Genomic DNA, 13,714 nt, shown 5'->3' on the forward strand with positions numbered 1-13,714 from the left:
TCATAATTGTGAAATTATTGCAAATTTTCGGGGAAAAAAATAAACATTGAGTTTCAGTTACTAAACTTCCATCTCCAGTTGACAGTTTTTTTTTATCTTGATGAACTGCTGCTAATTTAAAAAACAATCATGAAATCCAGGAGAGACTGGGTAATGGATGAAGCAAATAAATTGAGTGGTAAGAACAACTTAGAGACACTTCCTCTTTCTCTCCCTCAGTGACTGACAGAGTCATCCATTTCTTCATTTTAAAACACCAATATGAAATTAAATAACAACACTAAAACACAAAACTAAATATTAAAAAGAATAAGTCAATTCTTTTTAATTTTTCAATTTTTCTGGACAAAAAAACTAAATTGCAAAAGAGCAGTGGCAGATCAGGGCCAACGTAGTTTCATTTATAACTAAATAAAACTGACAAAAACTAAATCTTGCGTCTAAATGTTGCTGACTTGATGAAGTGTAGTTCAGTTGTTTTTTGGGGGGGAGTCACTCTGAGCTTCCATGTCAACTCAAATTTATTTGTATATCACATTTTCAGCAACAAGGCAGTTCAAAGTGCTTTACATCATAAAAAAATATCATACAGTCACCAAGTGTGAAACAATAAACATTACATTTTGTCAACCACCATCATCAAAGGCAGCTCTAAGCAGGCGGGTTTTCAGCTTTGATTTAAAGAAACTGTCTTTCAGCTGTTTTGCAGTTTTCTGAAAGTTTGGTCCAGATTTGGAGTGCATAGAAACTGAGCAAGGTGCAGACCTCAGACTACAAACATAGGTCATGTGGTGTTCAGATCTCCCGGATTCACATCACATGACATCCAGTGAGTCCATTATAACACGTGATGTAGAGTGAGCGAACATAATAAAAATTTAACAGAACATTTCAATCACTCAGATTTGTATCAACATGTTTACCAAATACAGCCCATCGTGTGGTTTAAAGGACGATGGTTTCAGTTCCTTCAGTGACACTTAAAGGTCAAAGTGGATTTTCAAAGACAAATTTAAACAAATGTAATTAGGCTTTCAATCAATAATGTAAATGTAAACAATTATTTTAATTCAACTGTGTCAAAAAGCAGAAGCTTGTTCACCAGATGTTTTGTACATGGGCCTCAGCAGAACCACTGAATAACAGGAAACCTGGCAGGGACTTGCTGAGAATGACAAGTGCATGACCAGTAACACAAACCCTTTTAACTCGTTTCCATGGTGAACAGTTGTTGTTAGAAGGCTTTGCCAGTACCACAAACCCTTTTAACTCGTTTCCACAAGGGAACAGTTGTTAGAACTGCTCCCTTGTAGCAAGAAGGTTACAACTAACCAGCAACTCTGGTTTCCTCCAACAACCTAAATATATGGGTTAGGTTAACTGGCCTGCAATGGCACTATAGTGGTGTGTGTGTGTGGGTGTGTGTGTGTGTGTGTGTTCTCTTCTGTGATTCCCTCTCTTCATCCATGACTGGATTAAGATTGAGCCAGAAAAGAAAACCTGCGTATGGAAATCACATACTCTTACACAGTATGTAAACCACTTTACACGCTGTGTGTATGTAATTACTGTGTGTACGTAAAGTGACATACACAGAGTAACACAACTAAAAATTAACAAGTAATGTTTGTTGGGCCAAACATTACTGATAGTGGAAATTACTTAATTATATAAATAAAATAGCATATCTGTCAAGTTTTGGATTTGAGAATACAGGAAAGTTTAGCAGGTTGCTGCCACCATCAGAGCGAAGGACGGCTGGAGAGGTGGTTAGTGTACAGTCAGACCTCCTCCACGCTCTTGCGATACTCTACCCACCCCATAAACAGTACACTATCCCTGCCTCCTTCCCCCACACTGTAGCGGTACGCTAACCCCCGCCAATGCCCCCTTCTCTCTAGCAACTTTGCCCCCACGCCCCTCCTCCCGCACTGTAGAGGTAGAACTCCCGGACCTGACAATATTTGCCGCATGTCTTTCCCCTTTCCTGTTAGCCTACTTTCATATAAGGGACACTAGAGCCCACAAAAGACCCCCTGGAGGGGAGAAGAAAAAAAAAGGTTGCTGAACCCTGTTCAAGGCCAAGATCCATGAGTCTTCACCTTACTGTGCATGCAGATCAGTTCACACCCTTCTGCTGATAATGCTGAACAGCTGCACTGGTAGCAACAGCATTCTGTAGAGCAGAGACATTCCAGGGCCTTGTGGACAAAGTGTTCAGTTTGCCCTTTTCCATCCAATAGCTCAAATGTAACATTATTGAAGTGTGGATATGTCTGCAGCCCCAGTGAAAACTCCCTAGCAGGCGTGTTTCTACAGTTCATTGCACAGATTGAGCACTTTGCTTTTTAGCTCCAAATCGACTGTATATATTTTCTAAAGTTAACAGAGCTGCAAAGCGAATCCAAAAACACTTTCTGAGTTTCAGCTTTGGGACCAAACCTTACCTTTATTGCTGAAACGAAACAGGTTGACGAATGAGCTGTAGGCGGAGCGAAGCGGAGGCTCATCCTGCTCCGGAGTCAGTGGTTTGAAGTGGGTCAGGTGTGAGGGGCTGGTGGGAGAGGAGGCCGGCGGCTCGATGTTCCACTCTGCCGATGAAGACGATGAGGATTTGTCATCTGCAGCCATGACACTGCTGCCCCGGCTGCAGAGGGAATACATGGGGACACCGCTGTGAAGTAGTTCAAACTTTTGCACTCCACTGCTAGGAAAGAAATGTGACTTTTTCAACATAGATCAAGACGTGGAAAATACTGAAATTAGAGTCCTGACTTTTCCAGAAGCAGAGGAAGCCAGAGCTATAGTCAGAATCTAGAAGTGTGTTAATTGCAAGAACAGTAATAGGAAACTTTTGAAAACAAGAAGCATAAAAGCCTTTGGTACTGCTCTTACCTTCTCAATCTGAGCAAAGGTTCAGCTGTTTGTTTATTTATTCTGTTATTTTGTAATATTTGAATAGAACATTAACACCAGCGGGTGCTGTAGCTCTAACTCCAGATAGACAGTAGCTCTGTCTCACTATTAAGTAGTGAGACAGATTTTGATCTCCTGGCATTGTCAGGACTGCTGAGTTTCAGCTTCACATGAATCACTGACAAAGTTCATCCTCTACAGGACACCCCTGCTGGGAGGAAATACTTCAGGCCTAGACTATGTTTTGCTTTCAGATCACAGAAATATCTGGTATTAACCAGAACAGAAAATGTTCCAGTTCAGCAGGAAATCACTTTGCCCAGACTAAGCTCTGTTTTGATACCAGACAGCGAGATTTCTTTTCTACTTCCTTAAAACAATTTCCTCAAAGAGTAACGAGTGATTTTTTCCAGCTTTACAGTTTTCCATCCACTTCGCCCTCACATCTATCCTTTAATCACATGGATTAAAGGCCCCCCAACCCCCTTTTGTTCCACAGATGATCTGAACTCGTGATAGGAACTGGTGGCCCTCTTCATTAGCGGTCGGCTGACACCGTCAACTGGGACGCTGATGCCCCTGCCCTCTGTGTGCTCGACTGAAAGGAAAAGCGTGTCCTGGAGATTCTGCGGTGCTTACCTTCTGAAAAAGGCAATAGAGCTGGAGTTGGAAATACATGCCATCTTGGATTATAGTGAAGAGAAAGCCTATGTAAATGGCATCACACTCCGCTCACCTTATGTGATCAAAACAGACGGAAGCTGTATAGCAAAGTCTCAGACCCGGAAAACAGAAAGCACCGCCCTGACCCGGCTCCGTCGGTCTGATAGAGTCACCGGGGGAGCTGATAGAGAACCCGCTCACACTCTTTGGTTTTTAACAGAGACACTAAAACGACACTGAGCAGATTCGGATAGATTTGTTATGACTAAATTAAAGTGTCAGTACATTTGTTACATAATAGGTTGCTTTTATTAACAACTTAAAGATAATATTATGACTTAGAGGCTTATCATTCGCAGAAGCAAAAAAAAAAGAGCCTAATCAATGTAAGCTGAGGGTTAGCTAATGTTAGCAGCAGCTGATGTCTATCAGGCTGTATGTGGTTAGCTTCGAGTGCTAACCAGCTGGGAAGCTGTATCTGCGTTGGTCGGTGAAGAGTAAAAGCGAAATATAAAACAAGCAGGTTACCTATTAACTTTATGAAGCTGACATAACTGAGAGCAGAGACGGACTCCAATTCCTGAAGTGGCTGCAGCTGTCAAACATTTGGAAGAAGAAGCCGACTCCCTTAAAACAACAAGCAGCAAGCCCAGACCTGACTAACCAAGCACCGAGCGTCACCAGACGATAGCCCGAGAACAGACAGCTTCAGATGAATTCAGAGACATCAATCGAACCCGAAACTGTGCACTACTCATTTCACTCAAAAAAGTATTCAGTAATTTATCAGAAACATTACTAAATATAAATAGTTTAAAAATAAGAATTTAAACTAGAGTTGGCCAAATGAGATTTAGACACATTAAAGAAGAGTAGAATATCATGTTTATTTAGCAACAAATCATATGGTGGTAAAAGTGTATTTTTGGAGGTGAAGGGAGGAGATAATTAAATAGAATAACAACAGATCATAGTTTTTTGAAGGCGCTGTTTTTAAAATGAAGAAACATCTTGATTTATATAATTGGTGTAATACTACAAAACGATGGAACATATTTTTATTACTTGGAAATATGTGAATCAAATAAGTTTATTAAATATGGAAGTTTGAATATGGAATAATGTGGTTGCTTAGTTAAATAGTAATGAAGGAAAAAGAAAAAAATATATACATATATATTTTAAATGGTGATGACGGTAGTGCAACAATAACGGATGCAAGACGAAGACGATGAAGAAGTTCACGTTAGTGCGCATGCTCGGAAGTTCGGCGGATTTTTTGTTTGTTTTTGAAAAATGTTTTCAGTCATAAATTACAGGCGTGCAAAGCTGCTGTATTCTTGAATACAGTAGATTGTGTCATTCCCTTCGAAGATTTTTCTTTTTTAGAAGGTAAGCGCTCCAACTCGAGGACTTTCATAGACGGTAAACCTGGACAAAGTTAGGACAGAAACTACCAGCTAGATATTTTGTGACTAGCCCTGGTGGAGCGTTAATTTAGGGTGAAATGGGAACCTTTCCTGGTTAAAACGTTGGCATTCATGCATCTGTGTTTATCTTTGACAGTTGTTTTAACGCGATACTTCAAAATGTGCATTAAAAAGCATTTATTGCTGAATATTAAATGCTAAATGGAGACATAAGAGAAGAAAAATTAGAGTCTGATGGTTTTAACATGTCTTGTATCTTTTTGTTTCATTACTGCTAAAAAAGCTAAAGCCTCTGCCTTCCATCAGGTTTCTGGTTTCATAGATTTCAAGTTGGACCTTTTTTTTTCTTCCTCTTTTTAATCCATCAGTCTGATGATGCCTCCCAGGAAAACGATGACACCGTCGAAGCAGACATCAGCTGTGGCTTCAAAAATCAAAAACAAAATTATCAGTGGGTTTATTTATTTAATTTCTTTTTGCGATCAATACATTGAAATTGAATTGAATTGGGTTATTCTCCATCTCATTTGTGTTGCAGCTGTCACAGACTTTGAGCAGTGTTAACACCGTATTTCTTTCACACCAGACACCTCCTCCTTCTTCAAGGTCTCCCTGAAGACCAACAACAAGGCCCTGGCTCTCGCTCTGCAGGCCCAAAAGGAGAAGAGCAGGCAGCTTGAGATAGAGGTGGTGCTCCTGCAAAAACAAGTCAAGGATCTCTGCTTCCAGCTGGCCACCAAGAAACACAATCAAAGGAAACTGGTGAGTGTGATGTATCAGCTGATGTGGAGTTTAGTTTGACCACTAGCTGGATCTCTACTTCTTGTTGTTCTGCTTCTACAGATGCTCATCTTGAAAAATCTCCATAATAACACTCTGCAGCAGTTGGACATGATGACAGAACTCGTCTCTGATAACGTAAGACATACAGTATAGAGTCACCTATCAGATTATATTTTTACCATAAGATTATGTTTTTCATGCTTAAATGTGACTTTCATCAGATGAACTTTTGACTGCATCATGATGTATATGACACGCAAGGGTTTTTTTTTTCTCTTTTGGCTTTTAATACTGAAGTTGTGACTATTATGATTTATTCCAACTCTCAGACTCAGCCCTTCTTTTCTTTTACTAGCATTTATTCCACAATTGTCTGTTAACCTCAATGGAAATTGAGGAAAATAATTGACATTAATGAAAACAAAGTCTGATGAGGCACTGACTAAAGACACCTCAAAGTCCATAGATAGAACTCAGAATGCTCAGAATGGATTGGCCCGGCTTCCAAAGCTTTGGCCTGTGTCTGGAGGCTAATCGTCCACATTTCCCCTGACCACGCTTTTTCCTCTTTGTTATTTTCTAAAGTCACGGTAAAAAGTTTAAGTAAAAAAAGTAAAAAAGTTTTTAAGTTTTTTGTAGTGAGAATGAACTAATTTTATAAGTACTCAGGAAAACCTCCAGTATGGAAAAGCACACAAAAAATCCCTATCATTTCTCACTATTAGCTGATTATGTAACATGTAGATATAGTTGAAAACACAAGTTTACATTCACCAAATAAAATTATACATACACATTTTCTTCTCCCTGTCTGAAGTTAAGTCGGTTTTTGTAACTTTCTTCAAAACAGAAGTTCACATACATCTGGCCATTATCGGTGATAATTATCTTTTAAACTGTATGGTCAAATGTTTGGTATTCAGTACCATATAAGGTAAAATATCGATGAGGAGTCTATTTATTTCCCCTGCAGTGGGACCCAAACATCTGAACTGCTGGAGCTGAAAATGTGTTTTCCCTCAGGATTCGCCAAGACTGTCCGGGGGCTGCCACTACCCAACAGATAAAAACAAAGAGAACGATGCAGCAGCGCGGTCAGACGTTCCTGCTTTTGCTTTTCTCTTTTGCTTAGGCGTTGTAATTTCAGTGGAAGTAAGTGATATCTGACGGTTATATTTCTGTATTTCCATCTTATACACAGTAGGCCTGGAACGTTAAGGAATCCTTTCTGCCACAACAAAAACTTGGAAGCAACACTAGGTCTGCCTGAAGGAAACCCTCATCTGGATGTTTTAAGTGTCCGAACCAGATCCAGCAACTCCTCTGATATTTTTCATGGTGGGTAACTTGACATCATTCAGTGCAGTGTTTCAAATATGCGCTGCCTCATTATTAATGAATGTCTTTTCCCAGAAAACGCTGAGGAAAGGCGTTTGAGCCAACGTGTTCAACCCACTCAGACAGGATCGTGTTGTCCACCCCGCAGCAGCCTGAGGAGTGAAGTGGAGCGCCTGTCCAGAGCGTTGTCCCAGTCCAGCTCTGAAATAAACTCTGTCCTCTGTCCTCAGAACAACCAAACACATGAAAACTCCTCAACATCCCTTTCAAGTGACGCAAACGCTCCAAGTGTGTCTGCCTCAGAAGCTGAGCCTCAGTTAGCAAAAGCTGACAATACAGTGCTTCTCAATACGTCGATGGAGATCACGTTAAGTAATGCAGTTGAAATTGTCACCGTGGAAACCAAAGCCAAGAAGAAAGGTCCTTCCTGTAAGACGAAAGGCACAAAGAGACAACAGGCGAGTATCAGTCCAGATGTCCAGAATGTTTTCAACCACAGACCAAATAAGGAACTTGTGGAAATTTCTACTCAAAAAAATAAACCCAAAGATAAAGACTCAGGAGTTCTTGAGGGACAGTTACTCAAAAAACACGGCAATAATATGAAAACATCTCGCATCCCCAAGCTTGGCAGTCATCAGAAGACATCCAAGAGCGATACCCACTGCTGTGACACTGTGTCACATGAGTTGGATGATTATTTTTCCAACTCTAAGGTTAGCTTGTTGAAGGCTGGAGGCAGTGAACCTGAAGAAGGTTCAGCAAGTTCTAAAATCACCTACAGACGGTCCAGAACTAAAGTAAAGAGGCGCTCTATGGTCATTCAAAAGACCCCATCAGTCCATCTGTCTCATGATGACGAGAGCCAACAGTCCAAACCGGAGAAGGTCCACGATGAAGAAGAAGCTGAAAACACAGAGCCACCACCACAGGAATACGTATTCCATCCAGTGCAAGTGGCAGGTCTCGGGTCAGAGGAGAATCAGCCTCCTGTAGCCAGGAGGAAAACGCAGACCAGACCGAGATGCAGAAGAACTTTTGTCATCTCTGTTTCTAGGGACAGTAATTCCCCGGGTCTGGACTGTGGCATGATGCTTCCTGGAGAGCCCTGCTGGTCAGCTGAGGAGCTGCTGGAGGATCTGGCTCAGAGGTCTGGTCATTTCCAGGCAGATCAGCAAACAGAAACCTGCAGCGCTTTAAAGCGCCCTTTGGTGGAAACATCAGAACATAACATGAAAGTCGTGCCAGCAGATGAATGTGACCGTTCAGAGAATCCCACACGTAAAAAATCCAGACGAGACAGAGCAGGAGGCTCCAGGAACAGGATGACGTCATCACTGGAGAAATGTGCTGATGGTTACGACTCCAGGCAAAAGAGAAAAACAATCAAAAGCAGCAAAAAGGTTTTATCTGAAGATGAATCTGGTCTGCATCCCATCTGCAGTGATGAGCTTCTTCTCTGCAGCCCTTACAGTCTGGAGATCAGGAAGGAAGGTGAAGAGGATTTTCAGATGCTCCTCAGCCATGATCATTATGACATTGGTGAAAATCTGCCTGATCCTAAAGTCTCCAAAGGCAGGAATGCTGCAAAACCACAAAGGAAGACAAAGCTGCACACAGCAGCCGAAACCAGGAACGTAAGGGAGACGTTTGTCATCCACAGACCGACGTCTCAGGATAGTAGCAAGAGTATTTCTGTCAATAACACAAGGACATCCGTTGCAAATGATGAGACGGCTCATCAGGATGTCAGCTTTCTGCTAATGGATGTGCAGCCACCATCGCTGCTTGGAGAGCTCAGCACTGTAGACCCAGCATCCAATTCTGTACCCAGCTCTCCAAACAGGAGCCCATCATGCAGGCTGGTGGTGACTGAGGGGTCAGCTAGAGCCTCACCAGGTGGGTGTCCCCCTCTACCGTCAATGGACGTTCTGTCTGTATCAGAGTTTACCTATGAACTCTGGGTAGACTCTCCCCCAACAGGGGAAGACTGTAAACACAAAATTCAACCTAGTCTGACTTTGGTTTAGCTGGCAGCTAATGTTTTGCTGTGCCTTGCAGCAGGAAGAGCTCAAACAACCGTTACCAACACCTTTCCAAACTCATGTGGTGAAAACAATGGAAGAAGCAAGAGAAATCGCCCTGTGGTCAGCTATAAGGGGCCTCCACTGAACAGGTGAGAAGCAGTGCAGGCTATGTGACCAGTGCTACAGAGACGCTGGTTACTCAAAGCTCCGTCTATGTTTCTGACTTTTGCTTCAGGGGACCACAGGTCTGGTTAAACCCTCTAGATATTCCATAATGCGCCTTCAACCCAGATCTAGAGACTTCTTTGGCCAGGTCTCGCTGCAAATTCCAGTTGGCTTTATGTCAGGACTTTGACTGGACCGTTCTCACAACTGAGCTCTAAACCGTGCCAGTTAAGAGTGCACTGATAAATCAGCCGGCTGATAACCTGACCCTGATTTAATTAATTTTAACTTGATGAATTTTGAACGTTTTTGTAATTTGTCATCTGAAATTAGATTTTATTAGTAGCAGTAATTTAGCTCCTGATCCATTAAGCTCATTTACACAAAGACAAAACAGTTACAGAGTCAGTGGAGGAGAAAGAACACAACTATAGAACGCCCCATGCAGAATCTTCTTTGATCACACCACGTTTCCATATAAAAGTGCAAGAATATTTTTATAAATTTGGAGGATGTTTATAAATATGTAGGCAGGAAAATGTGTGTATTTTTATTGTAATTTGATTTACAAAGTATATGTATTTTATTGTATAGTTCTTATTATATGAATGCGGAGGTTGGGCGACTGTTTACATGAATATGTGATTAGCCAGAAAACTCCAGTCGATGCACCCCTGATGATGCATATGCAGCATTTTTATGCTGCATATGCATTAAAAGACCTGAGGAGAGGGAAAAGTGGAGGAGTTATCAACGAAGCTGTGAAGTGTGACCTACCGAGTTCACCTGGGGGCACCCAAGAGCAATTTTTTAATTTATTTTTTTATTGCCCATATAAACAATGATTTCTACATACTCAAATATATATTAATGTAAAAAATAAAAATCACAACTTCACGCTGAAATTTTGTGTTTTTGTTAATATAGTCTCATAGTAATCATTATTTTTTTTAAAAATCAGACCCACAAAGGGGACCCCCTTCTGTCCCTGGGACCCTAAGCAGCCGGTTAGTTTGTTTAAAAAATTGGGCTGGCCCTGATTGACAGCTGGGTTAGCAGACGGAGCCAGGTTGGCCAACACACTGTGCTCAACGTGGTGACCGGTGCTCCTCGGTGGACCACACACAGTAGACCAGGCAGATTTAATGGAGTTGGTTCGTCACAGCAGAAGATCTGACAAGAGCCTCGATGAGTGCATTTCCAACACGGCAGGTTGAAAATATCATGGTGTAGCAGCACAGCTGACGGTGGTGACCCAGGTAGATGTAAGCAGATCATAAAAAGCTCCGTACTGGAGCAGTGCTGTTGTTGGGTGATGGACTAAAAACAGGACAATCGAGGATAGCATAAGCTTCACAGAGCAGGTCAAATATTTGCCGGAGACATGTCAGCAGGTAGACTGATAAACTTTGTTCAAACAAAACAAAGATGGGTGTCGGGTTGTTTACTGAGTAAGTCTGAATTAATAAGCCATCAGATAACAAAAGCAAAGTCTTCAAACAATAAAATGACTGAAGGAGCTGGGAGCAGCAGCTGCAAAAACCGACCAGCATTTCCTGTCACTGGGAACGCTGGTGGGTTTATTCCATTGGCAGATTATTTCACTTCTGGGAAAAATGTCTTACAAGTAAAATAACCTCCTAGTGCTACTACTACTTTTCCATCAATTACAAGGAATTATTTAATTAAAGTTAGCTAATATATCTAACTAAAAATATGACTTGTGATAGGACGGCGTGAGACAGATAATCTATGAAAAATATGAAGCTTGAATTAAGACATGTTAGCTTTGTCTTATTTCAAGTCTACCAAGATATTTGCACTAGAAACTTATTCAAAATTATTTGATAAGACGTAGTGTTTTTAGAGTACTGCCTCTTCTTTTTTAGAGAACAGAACATGTTTTTGTTTTTTGTGTCTGTGCCAAACATGTTGTGACTCCAGTTTCAGATTTCTCCACTGGTTGCTTATGCTCTCTGTTCTTTAAGACATAGAGTAGAGTGTGTGCTATTTACCAGTGGTTATGCGTGGTTACTAGTGAGCCCTCTATGTAGGTTTCAACAACTGACCTCTCAATTACTAGCACTAGTGCTATGATTGGTCAGATTATCCAGACTTGTCTTTGTCTTTAAAAAGAGGGAGAGAGAGAAAATGGAACTTGGTGCTGAATTTTTGTGTTTTTTTTTTTTCTTCTCCCCAACAGAAAACTTAGGCGTGGAGATGATTTTACTGACTCCACATTCCTGAGTTCTCCATTGTTTAAAGACAGGAAGAAGAAGAAGACAAAGCAGTAGCAGAAACCAGTGGGGTGGGCTGTGGACAAATACTTTGTCCTTGTGGTAAATCCACTGTTGTAGTTTCCTGCAGCGTTTCAAAAAGTTCTCTGATCACTTGTCGTTTTCACTCAGAATGTGTTCAAATTTGTTTTTAGATTTTTCACATTGTTGTCATTGGGGACTCCTGATGGAGTTACACACTTGTTACATCCACTCCATTATTTCAGCTTCCACTTAATAATGGAGTGGAAGCTGATAATCTGATACTCCCTGTGATGTTCAGCTGCATAGGAAAAAGTCTCAGTGTACCCAACCATGTTTAGGGTTTTATCTGTGTGAGCATGCTAAGTGAAGATCTCCAAGCTCCATTTTCTGCTCCATCAGCTTGTGTTGCGAGTATAAACTTTAACATATTAGATCTATTAAAGTTTGTATGTTTTTTTTTTTTCTATTAAACATGTTTATCAGAAAACTTAAGCTTGAGTTTGTTGCTGTTTTTGGTAATTCTGTCTGACTGAGATCAAGTCTCCTACCTGTTAAACTCATAACTCCATTTACCTTCAGGAAGTATTCATACCCTTTCACTTTTCTTGCTCATATTTAATGAGCAGTGGCTAGAAATGTTGCCGTTTCTTTTTGTTGTAAATATTTCAGTTATAAAGTGTTTTTTTTAGCTTTGTAGAATTTCATCTGACAGCAGTTACAACATTTTATGTTTGAGCCTCAGCATCAGTTAGATCCTGGCAGTCTCTGATTCGGTCTATATGTTTCCTATTATAGCAGGTAAAATAAGCACTAAATTGCAAAACATGATTGTGTCTTTGACCCTATTCCTCTTCCATTTTGAATACATCACTATTTCTTTCAGTAAATATAGTTGTGCCGTTTACCTGGAATTCTCAGCAGATGTAACAACCCAGTAAGTCCACACATTCAATTAAGTACAACTCTTAACTATAAATGTTGTGTAGTAAAACAAAATGTTTTCTGTTCTCTTCCCACTTCATGGTTTCATAATGTTTGTCATTTTGAGTGATATAGAACCAAGATTTAATGCTGATCAAGGAACAGACACCCCTCTAATTTCTCCCAGTCATGGCAAAATTCTGAAATTAGCCCGTCTATGCTCTGGTGTTAGTGGCAGCTTACACAAGAGGTAATCAAACAATAGTTTGGATGATGCTAATCATTGAGACAGTACAGATGACTCAAGTGTAGTAAAGTCTCCCTAACAAGTCACAAGTTTTGTTCAGGCAGTGCATGACATACAATATAGCAGTACTCATTTTATGGAGTGTTTGTTGGGCAACTTCCACCTTCATCACATGGCTGATACCCTCAAGTGCCTGTTTCCTTCCCAACATCTCCAAAACAAGCTGTGTCTGGTGTCCGTCACCTCCTGTTGTCACTGACTGTCACATGCTCTAGCAACTGCCTGATAACCCGTCACTCCACTCGTGATTCTACTTCTAATCTTTCTGACCCCAACACTCGATGTTCCTACTCCCAGCAAACATGAGTCAAGTTTAGTTAAGACCAAAACTTCTCATCTCAACGGCAAATTAGAATTAAAACTGTTTTCATTCAACCAGGAGGTTTCCAGTTGAATGAAAACCAGGAAAGAGACAGGCATCTCTCAGAAGACTATAAAAGAATGCAAAAGGAACACGTCATCAAGCAGAGAACAGGTGGAGACAGGCTATTAAAAGTTTACTTAAAAATAAAGAAAACACATGAACTAAAATTCAGGGATAAATTCAAAATAATTTATTTCTGAATAAATTATTTTCCCTGGCCTAATGGCCTAACAGTAAGCTAATAAGACGTGACCAAGAGCTACAGTATCTTACTAACAGATGCAGGAGAGTTAACTGTTGAACAAGGAGCAGGTGGTTGATTAGCAACTGGGTGTAATAAAAAATATAAATAATACCATATTAAGCACATGCTGCACACAACAATCAATGAAATTATATTTATTGTAATTGCAGCAATCAAACCCTTCTTATAAATTCCTGATCAGGTTTTTGCACATTACTTTCAATTTGTCTCCAATATATTTAATAATGCTTCTGGACATCCCCAACATGGCTCTCCACTCAGAGTGGTGTGGACT

General features: G+C 40.6%; 2 protein-coding genes across 13 annotated transcripts in view; one reads left to right on the plus strand and one right to left on the minus strand.

Moving 5' to 3' along the window:
* pikfyve (phosphoinositide kinase, FYVE finger containing) overlaps window positions 1-4,256 on the minus strand; it is a 28,680-nt gene extending 24,424 nt beyond the window's left edge. For 3 of the 6 annotated variants that reach the window (XM_044131040.1, XM_044131038.1, XM_044131039.1), the window contains exons 1-2: window positions 3,556-3,651; window positions 2,448-2,647 (exon numbers count right to left, since the gene is read on the minus strand). In XM_044131040.1, coding sequence (XP_043986975.1) covers window positions 2,448-2,647; window positions 3,556-3,599 — 244 coding nt within the window. In that variant the 5' untranslated portion in view covers window positions 3,600-3,651. Of the gene's footprint in view, window positions 1-2,447; window positions 2,648-3,555; window positions 3,653-4,107 lie in introns of those variants that run through there. The other 3 variants (XM_044131042.1, XM_044131041.1, XM_044131037.1) reach the window with 2 other exon arrangements.
* On the plus strand, window positions 156-12,075 carry sgo2 (shugoshin 2). 7 transcript variants are annotated; one of them, XM_044131047.1, is made up of 9 exons: window positions 156-178; window positions 5,378-5,460; window positions 5,596-5,771; window positions 5,853-5,927; window positions 6,816-6,886; window positions 6,994-7,130; window positions 7,206-9,029; window positions 9,192-9,306; window positions 11,526-12,075. In XM_044131047.1, exons 2-9 carry the CDS (start codon window positions 5,382-5,384, stop codon window positions 11,614-11,616), a joined length of 2,568 nt encoding a protein of 855 aa, XP_043986982.1. In that variant the 5' UTR covers window positions 156-178; window positions 5,378-5,381; the 3' UTR covers window positions 11,617-12,075. The 7 variants fall into 7 exon arrangements, with proteins under 7 accessions (XP_043986982.1, XP_043986985.1, XP_043986983.1 ...); XM_044131050.1 differs by lacking the exon at window positions 156-178 and adding an exon at window positions 4,795-4,971 and having other exon boundaries at window positions 6,997-7,130; XM_044131048.1 differs by lacking the exon at window positions 156-178 and adding an exon at window positions 4,801-4,971 and having other exon boundaries at window positions 9,195-9,306.
* Window positions 12,076-13,714: the final 1,639 nt, after the last annotated feature.

This window comes from Gambusia affinis, linkage group LG11 (genome assembly GCF_019740435.1).
Source record: "Gambusia affinis linkage group LG11, SWU_Gaff_1.0, whole genome shotgun sequence".
NCBI lineage: Eukaryota > Metazoa > Chordata > Actinopteri > Cyprinodontiformes > Poeciliidae > Gambusia > Gambusia affinis.

What these genes read in the sequence shown, in the direction of transcription:
- sgo2 (XM_044131047.1), top strand. Translation starts at nt 5,382, where the DNA reads ATGATGCCTCCCAGGAAAACGATGACACCGTCGAAGCAGACATCAGCT. An exon ending in GAGAACGATGCAGCAGCGCG is followed by an intron (nt 6,887 to 6,993) that starts GTCAGACGTTCC and finishes TCTTATACACAG; the next exon opens with TAGGCCTGGAACGTTAAGGA. An exon ending in GTCAGCTAGAGCCTCACCAG is followed by an intron (nt 9,030 to 9,191) that starts GTGGGTGTCCCC and finishes TGTGCCTTGCAG; the next exon opens with CAGGAAGAGCTCAAACAACC.